This window comes from Marmota monax, unplaced genomic scaffold, assembly GCF_021218885.2.
Source record: "Marmota monax isolate L192 unplaced genomic scaffold, Marmota_monax_Labrador192_F-V1.1 WCK01_AAM20220418_F8-fsc00107, whole genome shotgun sequence".
In the NCBI taxonomy this organism is placed as follows: domain Eukaryota; kingdom Metazoa; phylum Chordata; class Mammalia; order Rodentia; family Sciuridae; genus Marmota; species Marmota monax.
This window is the reverse complement of record NW_026693761.1, coordinates 2,001,539-2,020,099: the sequence shown is the minus strand read 5'-3', so window position 1 is coordinate 2,020,099 and position 18,561 is coordinate 2,001,539. Positions and strand designations below refer to the sequence as shown.

The 18,561-nt window shown below is 33.6% G+C and overlaps 1 protein-coding gene across 1 annotated transcript in view; it reads left to right on the top strand.

The window, feature by feature from the left end:
• Positions 1 to 18,561, top strand: part of Dpy19l2 (dpy-19 like 2) — an 80,292-nt gene that overhangs the window by 16,808 nt on the left and 44,923 nt on the right. Inside the window, exons 5-9 of the mRNA XM_058584444.1 lie at positions 6,130 to 6,250; positions 9,149 to 9,242; positions 11,353 to 11,410; positions 13,583 to 13,674; positions 16,145 to 16,244. Coding sequence (XP_058440427.1) covers positions 6,130 to 6,250; positions 9,149 to 9,242; positions 11,353 to 11,410; positions 13,583 to 13,674; positions 16,145 to 16,244 — 465 coding nt within the window. The remainder of the gene's footprint in view (positions 1 to 6,129; positions 6,251 to 9,148; positions 9,243 to 11,352; positions 11,411 to 13,582; positions 13,675 to 16,144; positions 16,245 to 18,561) is intronic.

Genomic DNA, 18,561 nt, shown 5'->3' with positions numbered 1-18,561 from the left:
TCAGTGTCTGAATGTGTATCTTCAAAGTGGTCTAATCTATTGGGGATGAATTTTTTTTATACCATCCCATTTACTGATTCTTTTTAAGTTGATTTCGATTAGCTATACATGACAGTAGAATGCACTATGATACATAATACATAAATGAAGTATAATTTCTCATTTTTCTAGTTATAAATAATGTAGAATCCCACCAGTCATTTGGTCATGTAGTCATATATGTACATAGGGTAATAATATCTGATACATTCTACTAGTCTTCCTACCCCCATTCCCCTCCCCTCCCTTCACTCCCCTCTGCCTAATCTAAAATAACACTATTCTCCCCTAACACCCACCTCTGGCCCTTGTTGTAAGTTAGCATCCACATATCAGAGAGAACATTCGGCCTTTGATTTTTGGGGATTGGCTTATTTCACTTAGCATGATATTCTCCAGCCTTATCCATTTACCAGCAAATGCCATCATTTTATTCTTAAGACTGAGTAATATTTCATTTTCTAAATGCCATCATTTTTTTTGCAATCATTATGGCAAATTGGTGATGAATTTTTAATTGGCTCTATTAAGTCTTCCATTTCTAGGATTTCCACTTGGTTCTTTTTCAGAGTCTTTACTGAAGTGATGTTTCACTTCCTGTATTTTCTAATTTCATTCCTTATATCTTCTTTCAGCTCATTGAACATTTTAACCCTGAATTTTCTAAATTCTTTCTCTGACATTTCCTCCACTGTGACATCAATAGTGTCAGTTGTTGAAATGTTATGGGCTGTTGGGGTGGTTTGTTCCCTTGCTTTTTCATATTGCTTGTATGTCTACCCATCTATTGGGATAGTTATTGCTTCTTTTAAGCAAGAGCCTGTTTCATAAGCTTCCCCCTATTAAGAGCCCTGGGTTGGGAGCATATCCAGATATCAATTCTTAAACTTAATGTGTGACCTCTGCTATTTCCATTGTCAGCTCCACTTTGAAAGAAGTCATTGAACCCTATTTACTACAAGCACTTTAGAGCCAAGTCATGTAATATTTAACCTTATAAAAAGCAATAAACTTGTTGGCACTGTTCTCCATAGTCCCTCTAGTCCAGGTATAAACTTGTAGTAGTATAGTTCTCTCAGATCAGTTTTTCCTGCTTTTTGTATTGTGGGGAGATTGGGAATTGCATCCTAGCCCCATTCTATCATGTCTTCTCCTCAATAGTTCTTAACATTAACTTGCAACTTATTTCTTTGAATTCTTTTTCAGATCTACCCTCTTTTTTCTTTCTATCCAGGAATCCAATGACCTGAATATCAGATTTTTAAAAAATAGTGTCATAGATTTGTAGGAATATGTTTTATTTTTGTGATTTTTAGTAGTATTTTTTTTCTTTGTGGCTCAGATTTATTTCTGTTGTCTTATCTTCTTGTTCACTGATCTCTCCACCTCCATTCTGTTGTTGTGGTCATCCACTGGTTTTGTAGTCCCCCCCACTCCCTCCCAGGGATGTGTGTGTGTGTGGGGGGGGGGTTGAAATTTCATTTTGGTTTTTCTTTGTTTTTCCATTTTTTGCTTAGACTTTCTGTCTCACTGCTAACATTTTCTGGTTTTAATTTGTTTAAAGCAAGTTCATAATTGCTCAGTAGAGCATTTTTATGTTTGTTTTAAAATTTGGTTAGATAATTCTAGTATTTCTGTCATACCAGTTATTGCAACCTATTGATTGATTCTTTCAGTTTGAGAACTATCTAGTCTAGTTTCACGTGAAAACATATCATGTTATGCGACTGGATCTTAGAAATTTTATTTTAGCTGGCTTCTTCAGGTATCACTCTAGTGAAGGAAGAAGGAGCACACTGTTTTTTTTTATTGTCAGGTGGGTATAAAAGTCCAGGTTCACCTTTGGCCTCCATTAAGTCAAGATGAAGTGTTCTCCCACTGTTGCTTGGGTGGGCTGGGAATTCTGACTAGCCATGTGATTTCTGCTGAAATTTTGGTAGGGATGGTCTTATCACTATGAATGGTGATGAAAGTCCTGAAAATGTCCTGTTATATCTCTGACATCACCACACTGGGGAAAGGAAGAGGTACCTTTTGGCTGCTGCTTGGGGTGGAAATCAGTGATACCAAGGGACAGGGATTTCCCTAGTTATCCTTCTCTTACTCCATCCCAGCAGATGGATTGGGTGGCTCTAAAGGTTGGTTTCTCTCTTGGCTTTTGTGGTTATGATAGGAGCGAGGCTGCAGTTTTTTCCGGTGGTATTTGGATGAAGCAAAGATATTATTGTTCAAAAGTTTTCTGTATTCCCTTGCTGTTCCTTTCCTGGTATTTTGCCTTTTATAGGTGCTTTTCATATCTGTGCCTGTTTTAGCCCATTTTGTACTGCTGTAACAAGTTCTTGAGAGTGGAGTAATTTATAAAGACCATAAATTTGTTCCTCATCATCTAGTGACAGAGACGTTGAGGATCAAGGCAATGGCAGGTGAAGTTGTCTGGTGAGGGCTGCCCTCTGTTTTTAAGATAAAGTCTTGCTGTTACATCTTCTGGGAAGGAGGAACACTGTGTTTTCACATGGCAGAAGGCAAGACGGCCAAACATTGCAAGAAGTGTTTTTTATAAGGGCCCTTTTATAAGGACCTTTATCCCTTTCACAAATGAGGAGGCTTTAAGGTCCCACTTTTTAATACTGTCACATTTGCTATTAAGTTTCAACACTTGAATTGTAGAGGCATAGTACTGCCCACTGGAATTTCTGGACTGTCAGCCTCTTTAAGAACAGATCTGTCATTCTTTACATTTCAGGTCTGCTCTCTACTCTGCACTTTTTCAAGAATCTTATACTTGATTTACACATAATTCAAAGAATTTTTAGTTGTAATAGGAAAAAGTACATCCATTCTATCTTCCCCAAAGTAAATATTTACATTACTTAAATGTCTATATATTGATTTTTCATTTTCATTCAGTTTAAATTGTTTTTGGATTTCCCATGTTTTCTACTTTGATCCACTGGATATTTAGATTGTGTTAATTTCCAAGTATTTGGAGTTTCCCAGATTTCTATCTGTTTTTCATTTCTGCAAATTTTAAAATGTAATTTATAATAGTAACAATGTACGATATAGTACTGCCTGAGATGATAGGAGCAGTGTGCTGTGCCAGCTTTCTTTGCACCCCAGCTTATTCCTTAGAGGCACCACTCTGTATTTCCTCTGATGATTTTCTCTGTAATTGTTGTGTAAATGCAGAAGCCAAAGAGTTGAAAAACTTGTTTCCTATATCCTCAACTAAGGTTAATTTTTACTTAATCTGCATGTGTAACATGAGGATTTTGCTGATCATTCTAACCCCCATCCTTCCAGTGTTGAATAATGATTGTTTTCAATTTTTGGATCACTTAATTATATAGTAATATCATTACTTATTGTTCCACTAATTTCCAGCAGTACAGTCTTAGAGACATTTGCTGTTCTCTTTTTATTTATTTAACAATATTTATTGATGAATAATCATATCTTAGTTTATTCTTTGATGTTATGAAATAGCAATTATTATTACATTGTTTTTAAAACTTCAGAACATTATTAAGGATAGGCAATAAGAGATTGTTCTGAGTCATGTTTTCATGTTGCATAAATAGAAAATTGAGAAGATCTGGATTTAGTGTCAGCTTGGTGTAGTGCTATGATGTTGAGTTGTATGCCCACTTGATGTTCATAGTTTTTGTGTTCACAAGATTCTCATCTGAAGCTAAAAATTAAGCTTAGAAAAATTTTTGGAAATGGTAAAAGCATTTAATGTTCACTGTATGCCAGAATTTTACATATAAGCTCTATTCTTAACCTTTCTTGAAATTTGAAAGAGGAGCTGACGGAGGTGCAGAAGCCATAGAAACCATAGCTTGCAGTCAGAATTTGACTACAGTTCTGAACTTAAAGCCATGCTTTCGTTGGGCTCACTGGTGCACATCTTATTCCCAACCACTCAGGAAGCTAAGGTAGGATGATCTCAGTTTCCAATCTGGGCAACTAAGTGATATTGCTGTCTCAAAAAAAAAAAAAATGCTGGGAATGTAGGTCAGTGGTGAAGTGCCCCTGAGTCTGATCCATAGTACTGCTAAAAATAAAATAAAAGTACACTCTCTCTTGTTTCAAAGTGTATCCACAGAAAAAAATGAATATAATTCTAGATTTAGCTCATATATTTAATGTGGTAATTTTTTATATATTTGATAAATTTGAGAGAATGGAAATAATAGATTTTATCAGTGTCAGTTTTTAAAAATTTTCTTTTAGTTGTAGATGGACAGAATGCCTTTATTTTATTTGTTTATTTTTATGGAGTACTGAGAATCGAACCCAGTGCTTCACACATGCTAGGCAAGTGTTCTGCCACTAAGCTATGGCCCCAGCCCTCAGTGTCAGTTTTTAAAAATAAAATTACAGAATAGTAATGTATAGTGACATGTATTATGTGAATGTCTATAATATGATGCCATTATGTAGTATCAAGTGACTTCAGCTATGTGCTGCTTCTAATGCCCAGGGAGATGTCTGGAAGGATGAATACTAAAGTATTAACAGTGTTAGTTCTACTTGATTCTTATTTTCTTTTTTTTAACTCTTTTTTATTTTATTTTGCTCCCCACCCCCAAAGGTCTCACATTCTTTTTTATAAAATCTTTATCGTTTTTTAAAAAAGTTCCAATACCAACATTTTTTAATTTTTAATTTTTCTCCTCTCCCCCACATCATTAGACTTTTAAAAGTGAATTGGTTAATTAAATTTTCTGCTTGATAAAAGTTTTAATGGGCACTGAAGCTATTATTCCATTTCATTCCAGAATGAATTTTTTGAAATAACATATATCCATATATAAATAGTTTCTATGAGTACTTAATAGACATAATAGGGGGATTCATTGTGACATATTTGCACATGCATATAACATGATTTGATCAGTCTTACTCCTTACTACCTCCCATGTTTCTTCTCCCCATCCTCTTTCTCTATTCTACTGTTCTCCCTTCTATTATTATTTTTAAATAGTACATTATAATTATATATAAAAGTGGGATTTACTGTGGTATATTTATACACAGACTTTGCATAATTTCTTTGATTTTATTCCTGAGTACATACTTCCCCTTTCCTGCCGCAGCCCGGCTGGCTGGGCAAAATAACCGGGGGGTGACGAACAACTTGTGTACGTTGATACAGCAGGAGTAGGAGCCGTTTATTGTAGGACAACAGAGGTATTTATACATTCCACACAGCTTATCTTAATTAACATAAACTAGATACAACAGTCAACCAATAAGAAATCACACTTAATGGCTCGCTGGCGCCACCTCACAAACCACTCCCCCTGGCAAAATGCCAGGTGCCATCCTGACTTGTTTACAGACCCTAACATTAACCACTCCCTCTGGCAAAATGCCAGGCGCCATCCAGACTTGTTTACAGACTCTAACATTTGCCAGGCGCCATCCTGACTTGTTTATAGACTCTAACACTTTCCCTTTCCTTTTATTCACTGTCTTTTTTCTGTTGGTCTTCTATTTTTGTGGGATCCTATTTTTATTTATTTTTTTCTTTCTCTAGTTTCCACATATGAAAGAAAAACCCTTAACTTTCTGACTATGGCTTATTTCACTTAGCATGATGTTCTCCAATCCCATCCATTTGCCAGCAAAGGACATAATTTCATTTTTCTTTATAACTCAGTAGAACTCCACAATGTCTATATGCCACATTTTTTTAATCCATTAATCTACTGCAGGGCTCTGTGGGCTCATTGTATAACTTGGCTATTGTGAATTGTGCTGCTATAAACTATATTTTATATATTTTAATGAGGAAATAAATTCAGAGACCTAAATGAAATGTTATTAAATGTTCTGTAAAACTTAGTATTTTTTATTAGTTTTATTTTAATTATATATTTTTAGACTTGATTTTATAGTGAATTATATAAATATTACATATATAATTTTAAAATGACTGTTTCCTAGATGCAATGGTTTAAATAAACTTGTGAATATTTATAATGTCAAAGGTGACCATCATAAATTGGTGTTTTGGAAGAATTATTATTGTAAGAGAGTATATTTTCTTCCATTCTCTCTTTTTGTTTTTATCTTTTATAGGTAATCATAGCCTACTGGTATCGCACATTCGTGGGAATAACGGATTTATTTGGGGTAGAAACTAAGACCTGCTGGAATGTCACCAGAGTAGAACCTCTTAACGAAGTTCAAAGCTGTGAAGGCATGTTTCTTCCTAAAATGCTGCAGTGCTGTCCTTGCTGTTTCCATAAACATCTCAGAGTGTTAGGACTCATTTTTAATTACTGTAAACTACTGTGATTATTTTTTTCCTCTAGAACACCCTAGAAATGTCTTACCCCAATAAGTATTTTACACTTTCAAGTAGATTTCTGAGAAGGCTCTGTATTTCCTTATTTGAGTATTAATACACTTCAATGTAAAGCAATCTTTTTTTCTTTTCTTTTTCTTTTTTTTTTTTTGGTGCTGGGGATTGAACCCAGGGGTGCTTAACTGTAGAGCCATATCCCCAGCCAATTTTTATATAGAGACAGGGTACTGCTGGGTTGCTTAGGACCTTGCCAAGTTGCTGAGGCTAGCTTTGAATTCATGATCCTTCTGCATCATCCTCCACAGCCTTTGAGATTATAGGCATGAGCCACCGCATCTGGCCAGTGTAAAGCAATCTTGAGTAAAAATCAGTTTTCCATTTCAGAATGAGATAATACTGAAGAAAAATAAAGACTTCAATAAGTAAATGTTGAGGATAGATTAAACAATTCAACAATGCTAGTAATAGTTATTATATAACTTTAATTATGCACACATACTTACACATACAATATTTCTAATACAATACTTGATTTTATTAGAAATATTGTTTTATTGTGTGCTCACAGTCCATGAATAATTCTAATTAAACTCTTCCTATGTATCTTCTACACTGGTGTCTTTGTCAAAGAAACATTTTTGGAATTTATCTAAACAGTTTTTCAGGACATGTAATAGTCATTTCTATTTAAGATACTTGTAATCTAGCACTTTTACAATCCAAGTCCCTAAAGACTTTAGTTCAAAGTCATATACATCTACTTGCATAACATTTTTACAGTTGCTTTTTTCTTTAGATTCTCCACAGAATGACTACTTGACTATATTTTACAAATGCATTTGTATAGATGTATTTACATTTAACATTCAGCTCTTAAGATAAAAAATAAATCTACATTTCCCTAATATTTTACTGATTCTTTTTACATGACATTTATAAAATCTAAAACTAAACTGCTGTCTGAGGGAAAATTATGTTTTTTACAACATAAAGGAATGGAGAAAATGCCTCATTAAATAAAAGACTCAATCAATTAGAAATATAACTTTTTCTGAGTGATGAAAAACCATCACCTTATAAGGAACACAAGAAATGCTTACTAAGTTCACAATAAGTAAACAGGTTACTGTTTGACACTTGGGACATAGCAATTGACTAGTGGACACGTGTCCTTGATCTCATAAACTGTATACTATTAGAGTTCTGTTAAGTGTTAGAACTGTGGTAAATATTACAAATGAGAAAATAAGTTTGCTGAGGTTAGGAGTGAGAAATATTTCAAGAGAAATAGAGAGAAATGCTTCAAGAATAGGGACCAACATATTCAAAAGTCCGGAGGCAAGAGGGAACTGAAAGACTAGAAGTGGAACACAGAGATAGAGAAGAAAATTGGTGTGAAATGATGCTGGGAATGCATGCAAGGGTCAGATCATGATGGGCCAGATGCTGGTTAAGAATTTTGTACTTTATCCATTGAAGAACTTTAGTAGGTTCACATGTTAGACATGACTTTGACAGCTATATGGAAAGGCCATTAATATAAGGTGCAGGTGGATTCAGTAAGGCCAGGTAAAAGAAGGCTGTGGTCTCAGCAAGCAATTGTAGAAAAATATTATGAAATCCCTGGATTTCAGAGAGATTCTGGAAGTAGAATAAACATGATTTGGCAGTTGATGGGAGAGAAGAGGGAGAATGAAGAGCCATGTAACCCTACTTGGTTTGTAGCTTGAGTTCCTTTGAATGATAGGAAACATGAAAAGTAGCAGGTTGAATCACTACATTTCATTGTGGATATTTAATTTGAGGTAATTGAGAGACCTCAAAGTGGGGGTGTCAAGTGGCTACCTGGATGTATAACGTTAGGAACAAGAAGAGCATTCTGGAATCGACTTGGAGTCATCTCTACATAGATAATCACTGAGGTGAAGGAAGTGGAAGCAGATTGAGAGCATGTGACAGGCTAGGGTGGTCTAGCATTGAAGAGAGGTGTGTAAAACCAGAGAAGTTATTACAGTGGGCAGAAAGGAGTGAACAGGAATAAGAAGGAATCACATGGACCAGACTTCAGATTTTAGATCCAACAAGTTGAGCACATCTTAGCAAGTAATTTTCTATGTTCTGTTTTTTTTTCAATATCAACACAGAATACTTCCATCCCAATAATCTTATAAATCTCATCTAAGAATTATATGAAATGATGATTATAAAACACACAAAGTGCTATACATAAAAACACAATCTAACATACAAGATATGTTAATATTCTTGCTACATACAATAATTACTCAAATAACTGGATCATCTCATATAGGCTTAAGTTGCTCCTTGAGGTGGGGTACTATATTTATTCATCCCAGAGCTTGGCAAAAGACATGAATTAGTATAACAAGATATGGCTTTTTTCTTGGAATTGATGAAGTGGTTCTGTAGAGAGTTGCAGACAAACTAGTGTGAAATTCCAACAAATCATCATAGTATAAGTGTGACTATAATAAAGCATAAATGTAACTACATAATACATTATAGAGGCTGGAAATGTAGCTTGGTGTTAGAGTGTTTGCCTGGTACACACGAGGCCCTAGGCTCCATTCCCCGTACTAAGGAAAGAAAAAAAAAGAAACATGTACAAGGGTGAAGATTATTGTAACTATTAAAGAAAGCAGGTATTTAGAAAAGCATATGCTTTCATCAGATTCATGAGCTCTTGATTACAAAGCACTAAGAAAAGTATGCCCAATTGGTTTATAACATTTGTTCATTAAATACTGAATAATTTGTGTTTTTTCAAAGGATTGGGAGACCCCGCTTGCTTTTATGTTGCTGTGATTTTTATTTTAAATGGACTAATGATGGGATTATTCTTCATATATGGTACATACCTGAGGTAAGACTACTGAATTAAAAGATCTTACAAAGAGATTATAAGGACTGGCTGATGTTTCTTGATTAAATGAAGAGGACAATTAATGAGGTTAATTGATTAGTAGAAGGAAAGTTTGTACATTTATTTTATTGTTTTCAGAGGCTTAACCATTATTAATACAACCAGAAACTGAAAATGTCACAGAAATATCTTTAAAGGCCTCTCTTTTATCTGTGTGGGGATTTTAAAAACTAACTTAAGATTTCTTAACAAAGTTTTTAATGAAAATGTCTCTAGTTTATGCATAAAATTACTATAGCATTAGAGGGGAACTCTGGTTGGCATTAATAGCAAAATTATTTCATATTTTAATCTCTGTAAATGTGAGATTAAGATAGCTATGAAAAAAAAAAACTATACATCACTTATGATGGACCCTTACATTTGTTAGCCTGTGTTTTTTGATAGAAGTACCACAGTTTTATTTGGAGTAGCAGTGGTCTCAGTCTCTGATGATAGTTGGAATTAATTATAACACTCATGTGTTTTGCCCTCACTCTCCATAGTTCTTGGGAGAGCCATATGAACTAACTTTTCACAGTGGAAAATAGGGCAAAATCAGCCATGGTTACAGCTAGTGTAGCATTGTCTTTGTCACAAAAGGACAAATTCAGCTGCCCCTTCTCTATTTTTTTCCTGCTTTTACTTAGTTATGATTCTTGGAGTTCCAGCAATCATCTTGTAAGCATGAAGAAAAGTCCATAAAAATAGCAAATATGTCTCTGTAAATTGCTTACAAAGTTCTAGAATACCAAATACATTAATAGTCACTAGTCTTTAAGAAATACATAGATATAACCAATATTGGCTATAAAAATGTCACCAAAACTGTGAAGAGACTAGGAATTATAGCATATGAGCAACAAAATAAATAGAAATTTTGGGGAATTTTTGGCCACCCTCCTTCACTGGCATTAACTTGGAATGTAGATTATTTCTATTCCGTTAGTAATTAACCATAAAATGTTAACATGCACATCTAACTTGATAAGTCTAAAATGAACTGACATCTTTTCCCTTCTGATCAATGTGAAGTATTTTAGGACAATATTTCAAAACAGCCTCTCACATCTTACATGTTAGTACCCTAGTTTAGTATTCCTATTACCTTTCCATAGCAGCCCATGTTATCATTGTTTTTGTTTTCAAATGTTTGATTCATTCACATGCTCCTAGTTCCTATTAGAATGAATTCTCTGTTTCTCACACTGCTTCTTTCAATTTCTTCCTTTTTAAATTTCCTTTAGTGAGTCTGTCTATAGCAGATGATTCCCCATTAGTTTTCCTATTTTTGTTTTTGTTTTTTTCTTTGGTACCAAGGATTGAACTCAGGGGCACTCAACCACTGAGCCACATCCATCCCCAGGACCCACAGGATGATTGTGAGATCAAAGCCAGCCTCAGCAAAAGTGAGGTGCTAAGCAACTCAGAGACCCTGTCTCTAAATAAAATACAAAAAATAGGGCTGGGGATGTGGCTCAGTGGTCGAGTGCCTCTGAGTTCAATCCCTGGTACCCTCTGCCAAAAAAAAAAAAAAAAAGAAAAGAAATGGCTCTTAATCTTTGATGATTATTAGCCATCCTTGATCTGATGTTTGTATTCTGATTACTGCTTACTTCAGATTCAACAATAGAATAATTGCAGTGACTTATATAATTTGAAATTACTATCAAATGAAGCTATTAGATTCTTGTATCATCTTTCAGTCCCTTAAATCCAATTTCAAAAGACAAAAATTTATCTCCATTTGCATTTTTTTGAAGAATACAGACTCTGAAATGCTGACCTGTTTGTTAAAAAATAATCATGTTCAGACCTTATATCATCATTCAGAAAATATTTAAATATAATAAATTTTAAAATTTAGATTGTTATATGTTTGTTTTGTCTCTTTATACATTCAAGGTTAAAACTTTGACTACCTGAGTATTTAAATTTTTTTTTACAAGTAATGGCTTACTGTTATTATGTTTTAAGTATGGATAACCATGATTTAAAATTCTAATATAGTTTTGTGGAAAACTTACAATACATAAATTGTAACTATGCTCTTTTTTTTTTTATAAAACAGTGGGACTCAGTTAGGAGGTCTAATTACAGTACTGTGCTTCTTTTTCAACCATGGAGAGGTTTGTTTTTAGAAAAAATTAGGGTCTGTATAGGAACAAAGAAATATCATTAAAATATTATGTAATTTCATATTATTTGTAATTTTGCAATATTTTAAAGAACTTTATGTTGTAAGTTGATATTTTAATTGTGTTGATTTAAAGTTTTAAATCATTAGAACTAAATATATGAAATATCTTGCATGGGTTTTAGTAAATATTCACGTATATTCTGTAGAAAAGAGGAAACACTGTACTTGTCAAGTCAGGCACTTCACTTTACTTTGTTTATTTCTGACGAATCTTTGGAGGTAGTTTTTTTCCTCACCATACACATTATGGAACTGAATTTTAGATTAGTTTCTTATCCAAGATTCACTACCTGATGTAGCTGGGTTTCTCATTCTATATCTGTGTAGTTTTAGATCCTCACTTTCCATTCTATTTATAAAATATGTACTTAACTTTTAATTGTCATGAACACTGAACATAAGACCTGCTCTCCTAAAAAATTTTTAAGTATGTGACATTAATAAAATGTTGTACAACAGCAGAGCTATAGGACTAACTCATCTTGCATAACTGAAACCTTATGCCATTGCATATATCCAAGGATGGAAGGGGCCTCAGGCCTGATGACATTCACTTGAGGCATTGCCACCCAACTGTCTCACTTCTTTCTATCATGTCATGGTCCGTTTTCAAACACAAATGCTAAATTTAAGATAGAAATTAGCTTACTAATTCATCCCAGAACAACATAAATTGCCTAAAAAAGAGCTCATAGAAACTTACTTGAAATATCATTGATTCACTTGACAAAATATTGAGTATATACCATGTAACAAACTCCGTTAGATGCCAAAGATGTGGCAATAAAAAAGAATCTTACTGCTAACTTTTGGAATGGCACAGATTACATGGGAGAAAAGTCTTTTTATCTGTTGTAAGTGGGTTAATAAGTTATATAAGGGAATAATAAAAATTGCACATAAAATGCTTCAAATATATTAACTTAAAGCAAAAAAAATGCCTTGTCATTCAGGTATCTGTTAACATAAAAAGCCTTTTACTTGAGTGTGACAGACAGCTGGTGGTATGAGTTGACTTTGTGTGTGTGTGTATGTGCACGTGCACACACGTTCATGTGTAGTGATGGGGATGAACCCAGGGCTTTGCATATGCCAGGCAAGTGCTCTGCCTTGCCTGAGCTACATTGTTAGCCCAAGTTGACTTTTTTAACATAATTAATCTTTGAAGGTTTACAATTTTGATTTCTTAGAAGAACAACAATAAAAGACTCTTGCAAATTAAAAAGTTTAAATTCTTTCCATAATTTCTTTTTTTTCTTTTTCATTTTTTTTTTTTTAGTTGTGAAGCTGGGGATTGAACCCAGGGGCTTGTGCATGCAAAGCAAGCACTCTGCCAACTGAGCTAAATCCCCAGCCCTCAGAATCTTTGATAAAATTTTTTTATAATTCTGACTCATATACCTATACGTCTTAGAAAGTGTTAAAGTATATACGAAAATTTAATGAATAATTTATTATATGCATTAGTTTGAGAAAGACACCCCCAAATTTTCAAAATATGGATAATTACAAAGCTTATGTACATGTATGATTTAAGAAAATAATATAATTCCACATTCTATTAGTGTGTCTGTTAGTTTGATGAATATTAGTGATCAACATGTAAAAGATTTTTTTCAGTTTTTAAAATTTGCAGTAAACTCTTTTAAAGATGTATGTCATAAATTCAGTGGTATCTTGGTATTTACAAATGCCCTAGGTGACATTACATATTTTTTGGAAAGGTACACATCTCAAAGCCTGAAACTCCAGGATCAAGCCTGCAGGACTAGCACGTGGACCTGGTCCAGGAGTCTCACAGTCCCTATCCCTACCCTCTTCTTTGGCCTTTGGGTTTCCTTGTGCTTGGTCTGAAGTATCTTTCACTGATTTCTGGAATAGGTAGTTAGTTAATCACTCTCTACTTAATGGCTGTGTGGAAGTGAGCTCCCAAACCTGAGAAGCTCTACTAGTGTCATCTCAGCTGTTTTTCTTAGACACAGAAATAGGATCTAGTGAGCCTAGTATTAAAATTTGTTAAGTAAGCCAACCCCTAAGTTTTAAATTAATAATGTTTGTTGTAATGGAACATGACATAAATTGAGCATTTTACTGATTTCAGGCTACCCGTGTAATGTGGACACCACCTCTCCGTGAAAGTTTTTCATATCCATTCCTTGTTCTTCAGATGTATATTTTAACTATGATTCTCAGGTAATTTTCATTTATACAAGAAAATGAAATAAATTCTAACTTATGTTTATAAAAATTTACTCAATATATTGAATTGTAATTACCAAATATAGGTGATTTTTTTAAGTTGTTTTAAAAATAAAGAGCTGGGCGTGGTGGTGCACACCTGTAATCCCAGCAGCTCAGGAGGCTGAGGCAGGAGGATCACAAATTCAGAGCCAGTTTAAGCAAAAGCAAGGCACTAGGCAACTCAGTGAGACTCTCTCTCAATAAAATACAAAATAAATAAATAAATAAATAAGGCTGGGGATGTGGTTCAGTGGTCAAGTGCCCCTGAGTTCAATCCCCAGTACTTCCCCCTGCCCAAAATAAAAATAAATGAATGAATGAATGAATAAATAAATAAAATTAGTATAGAGTTAAGATGATAACCTAAAAATTACTATGTAAAAATTAATCTCAATTTAAGAGTTTAGGCTACAGGTTTTAGATAAATACATTATATCTTCATAGATCAAAATCTATGTGTTTATATATAGTTTGCAAGGACTGAATTTTTGTATTCTGACCCATCTTTTTTCCAATATGTGGTCTTGATGGAGCATTAATACAGGTGCCATGAAAAATGTGCTCTGTGTAAAAATTTGGGAAATACTGTGTTAGATAAAGATTATGTGTTATAATTTCTGAATAGGGGGGAATATATATATATATGTATATATATATATTCCCCCCTATTCAGAAATATATATATATATATATATATATATATATATATATATATATATATATTCCCCCCTATTTCTTAATGGTGTTTCTAGCAATCAGCCAGTGTCATCTCAGCTGTTTTTCTTAGACACAGTTTTGGCTGGGATTAAGTTTAGAAGCATTTCAGAAATTTAAGAGTTCCGAGAAACAATATAAAATTAGTAGCAGAGTACTATAAATAACTGTCATAGGAATAAGTTTGATAGAATGTTAGTGGTAAGATCTCACTGAATGAAATAATGATCACTCCAAACTCTGAGGGAGCCTTATTTTGCTTCATTTTCGAATCCCTGGCAGTTTCCATCTTATATGAAAATCGTCTGTGTACATATATCTTCTTTCTTTCTTAAAAGTATTACTTTATGAATCATGTTTATGTACACAAATGTCTGCATCTACATATATGTATGTGTGTAAATATATACATATATATATTTTTTAAAGTATACCCAAGCACAGACTATGCCGTACTGTACTTTAACCACAGAGCACTTAGCATATTCCCATGCAAATATTTAAGGCCTTATATGATTGCTGATTAAATGAAGGCGACTAATGCATCCAGATGTGCTTACAAATCTTGAGAGAGAGCAGACTAACCTCTGATGTGTCACATACCTGACAAGTTTATCTTGGTGTTGAATTTGTCTTTGGGAGTCTGCTTCCTATATACAGATTTGTGTAGGTTTGGTTGGTACATCACCTCCTCTGAAAGATTATAGTGAAGGAAACCGCCAGTACCTCCGCCAACCCTTACCAGTTAAATTACCAGGAAGATTTATTGAAATTACATTAATCTGTCCAGACAGGGGTTCCTGGATTGAAATGTCCTACTTATATATTTTAAAATTATTCTTGAAGGCATGTGCTATATTCTACACCTTAGTAAAAAATGATTTTGCTTGATAAAATGCAAGATCACCAAGTGCTTAATGAATATTTTGTGATAATATTACTGACATTATATTTTAAATGCTGTTTTTGAAAAGTTATCTACTTTTATATAAGGATTTGTCAAAACCCAGTACAGCTTTTACAAAAGGAACTGTTGCTGTTTTATTATTTACATAAAATATATGTATTTCTTTTATCAGATTCTTAAATATACTCAACTTTTCTGTGATAAAAGGAATTGGTTACCAATGTGTTTTAGTATTGCAGAACAGACAATTTAAACTTCAACCATAAAGATTTAACTACATTCTGGAACTATTTTTAATTTGTTCTTTTAAATTTTTTTTTGCCTTAAAATGATTCCATAGTTGTTAACTTATTTCCCCACTAGCACTTATAATTTTCCTCATTATTTTCTGAAACATAAAAATAGTAGTATATAAACATTATGTGTATGCATATAGGAAAAACATTGTGAGGCATGCCAGATTATTGTCATGTCCTATCTCTGACCTTCCCTGGGATATTAAATTCTGAATTTCAGGCATATTTACAGGGAAATAAACTTTTATATTTAAAATATTTTATCTAATTATAAATTTTGAAATATTGTTCCTAAAACTCTTTAATTATAGTTATTCTACACTGGGCATTTTCAAGGCATTTTTAGTTCTTTTTAGTAAACTGAGTTCCAAAGTTAGCTGTTTTTTCAAAGGTAAGGGGATCATTTAGATTTTATTATTTTGCAAGTAGTCTTTTTCTTTATTTTTAAAAAATGATTGACTATGTTTGTGGTAAGACTTACTGGTATCATTTCTTTCCATTTAAGGACCTCACACAATAATGGAAAACATTTCATTGCACTCTGTGCTTCCAATATTGCTTTTATGCTTCCCTGGCAATTTGCTCAGTTTATACTTTTTACACAGGTAAGATGATTTTAAACTAATTTAAGTTAAATGTAACATTTTTTTTCTGTAGGAATTTTAACATGTGATTATATTTATGCCCTGAAAGACTTTTAAAATATAGAATAATTATGAGTGTATAATAAATGCATAATTTACAATGATTTAATTCCACATTCTATTAGTGTATTGGTTAGTTTGATGAATATTAGTGATGAAAATGTAAAGGATTTATAATTTGTTAACAAATTTTCTTTTTGGTTGCTGAGATAACATCTGTGTATCTATCTACCTGTGTATTTTTCTTTTGCCTTACAACTCATTTTGGTGCCACATCACAAGATAGCTAAAGTCTTTTCTGCTCTTTATGATCTACTTCTAGTGTAGGGTTTCTACTTCTAGGGTAGCTGAATTCTGACCATTTTGTCTAAAGAGCAGAATTTGAGTAGGAACCATTTCTCAGAGCTTTTATCATGATATCACTTACAGGAATTGAGATATCCTGTTTCCCAAAACATCTAAGTAACTAATGTCAAGAAACTGAAATGGGTAGAGAAAATAAAAGAACAGTTCTGATGAAATTTCATGATACTAGGATTTTTCATTAGGGTTCCTTTCCACCTAACTAACAAACACTGATAATAATAATATCCTGTAAATTGAAAGTGAAAAATTCTGCAAAGAGGCCCCATGCTGCCAATTGTCCACAAAAAGTGCAATTATAACCTCAACTCAATTGACATTGCATGTTTAAAGAATGTTTCAAGTATTTCCACTGCTATACTTCCTTACAGATTGTTACACAGAAATTACCCTCTGGTTTTCATTTTTTTGCACATGCCAACATAATGGAATATATTTTTAATAAGCAACATTTCATTGTCAGCAAATTCGTTAATCCAGTGGGACTGATGAAACTTTTTAAGAAACTCTTTGGGTAGGTTTGAATCCCTTAGTGTTTTCCTATGCACTCAGGATATCTGAGGCTTTTATTTTTTTAACTAATGTGTAGAGTTTTGTTTGTTCATACTAATGAAATAAATCTTTTGTTTTTCTGGAAATATTCTTCTCTATTGTGTCTTAGATTAAGGCTAAAATTAGTTCATGTCTCCAACCCATATTGTCTGAGAAATGAGAGTTATGGATTAAAAGTTTCCTTTTTTCAAAGGAAAATATTATGAAAGACAATCGTAGAAATGTAGAATATTGGGAATGGTAAGACCATAGATGTTATCATTCTAAGACACTGAGAAACTGTGATTTAGTTCTGGCAACTAAGTATTCTATATTATATTTTATTGGGGAATTCCAGGCATGTAGGAGTGATTGTTATGACTAAGGAAAGAGAAAGGAATAGTTGCAGAAAAGAAACTGTAAAATCAGAAATGATAGAAATGTGAATTATTTTCAAAGAAGAGAGTGTTGATATTTTATACAAAACTGGTTTTCAATTTCATTTTCACTCACTATATAGCTGATTCTTTGGAGTACAAAATTAGGTCACATCTTTTTGAATATTTAAATGTGACTTCATGACCCCATCCTGTTTAAAACAAGAATGTCTACTGCTCTCTTTGAAGTTACTCCTTCTATTGTCAACAATTTATGTAGGCAAGGATCAATAGTAGATGTTCTATCCTTACTCCTGGCCCAGAAATTCGGCTGCTTGAATCTGAAGGATTCGTCACTATCAGGGATTCTGTGTGCTATGGCAGATGCCACCACACTGCTGTTACAAAGCACTTTCCTCTTCTGCATAAGAACTTTCTAGCATGATGTTACTAGGCACATTGCTTGATGACTGCCTAATTGCACTAAGTTGGGAAGAATCTTAAGTGAACAAAGACTATCTGAGCTTTCTTGAGTAAGGAGGCTCTTTTAATGGCATTTCCCATATTGAGGCTCCTGTAGGTCAGGTGGCTCCTACATCTACCTAATGTGTATCTGATTCTTTGCTTCTGAGATGTAACCTGGGGGTAAGGCTGCTGTTTGGACTTCTGTGAGTTCTTTCTCTAAAGAGAAACGTCTGGCACGTTAAATTTTCTGTCCTAAAGCTTTCCTGGTGATTTGAAGAAGACCTGTTGATGGGCATGGAAAGAAAAAAAACTCAAATGTACCTTCTTAAAGACAAAAAGCTTTGGAACAGCCATATATTCTGGGTGCTTCATAATAAAATGGACCAGGATTCCCTGTTTACCCTTGGGAATGGCCCAACTCTTTTCAAGGGGAATGCAGCCATTCTGTCTCATAGCACACTGGAAATGCTAAAATATCTGAGTCAAGTCAAAGGTGGTTCAGCATCACCCACATGCCCTTTGTAGAACTAGCCTTTGCCTAG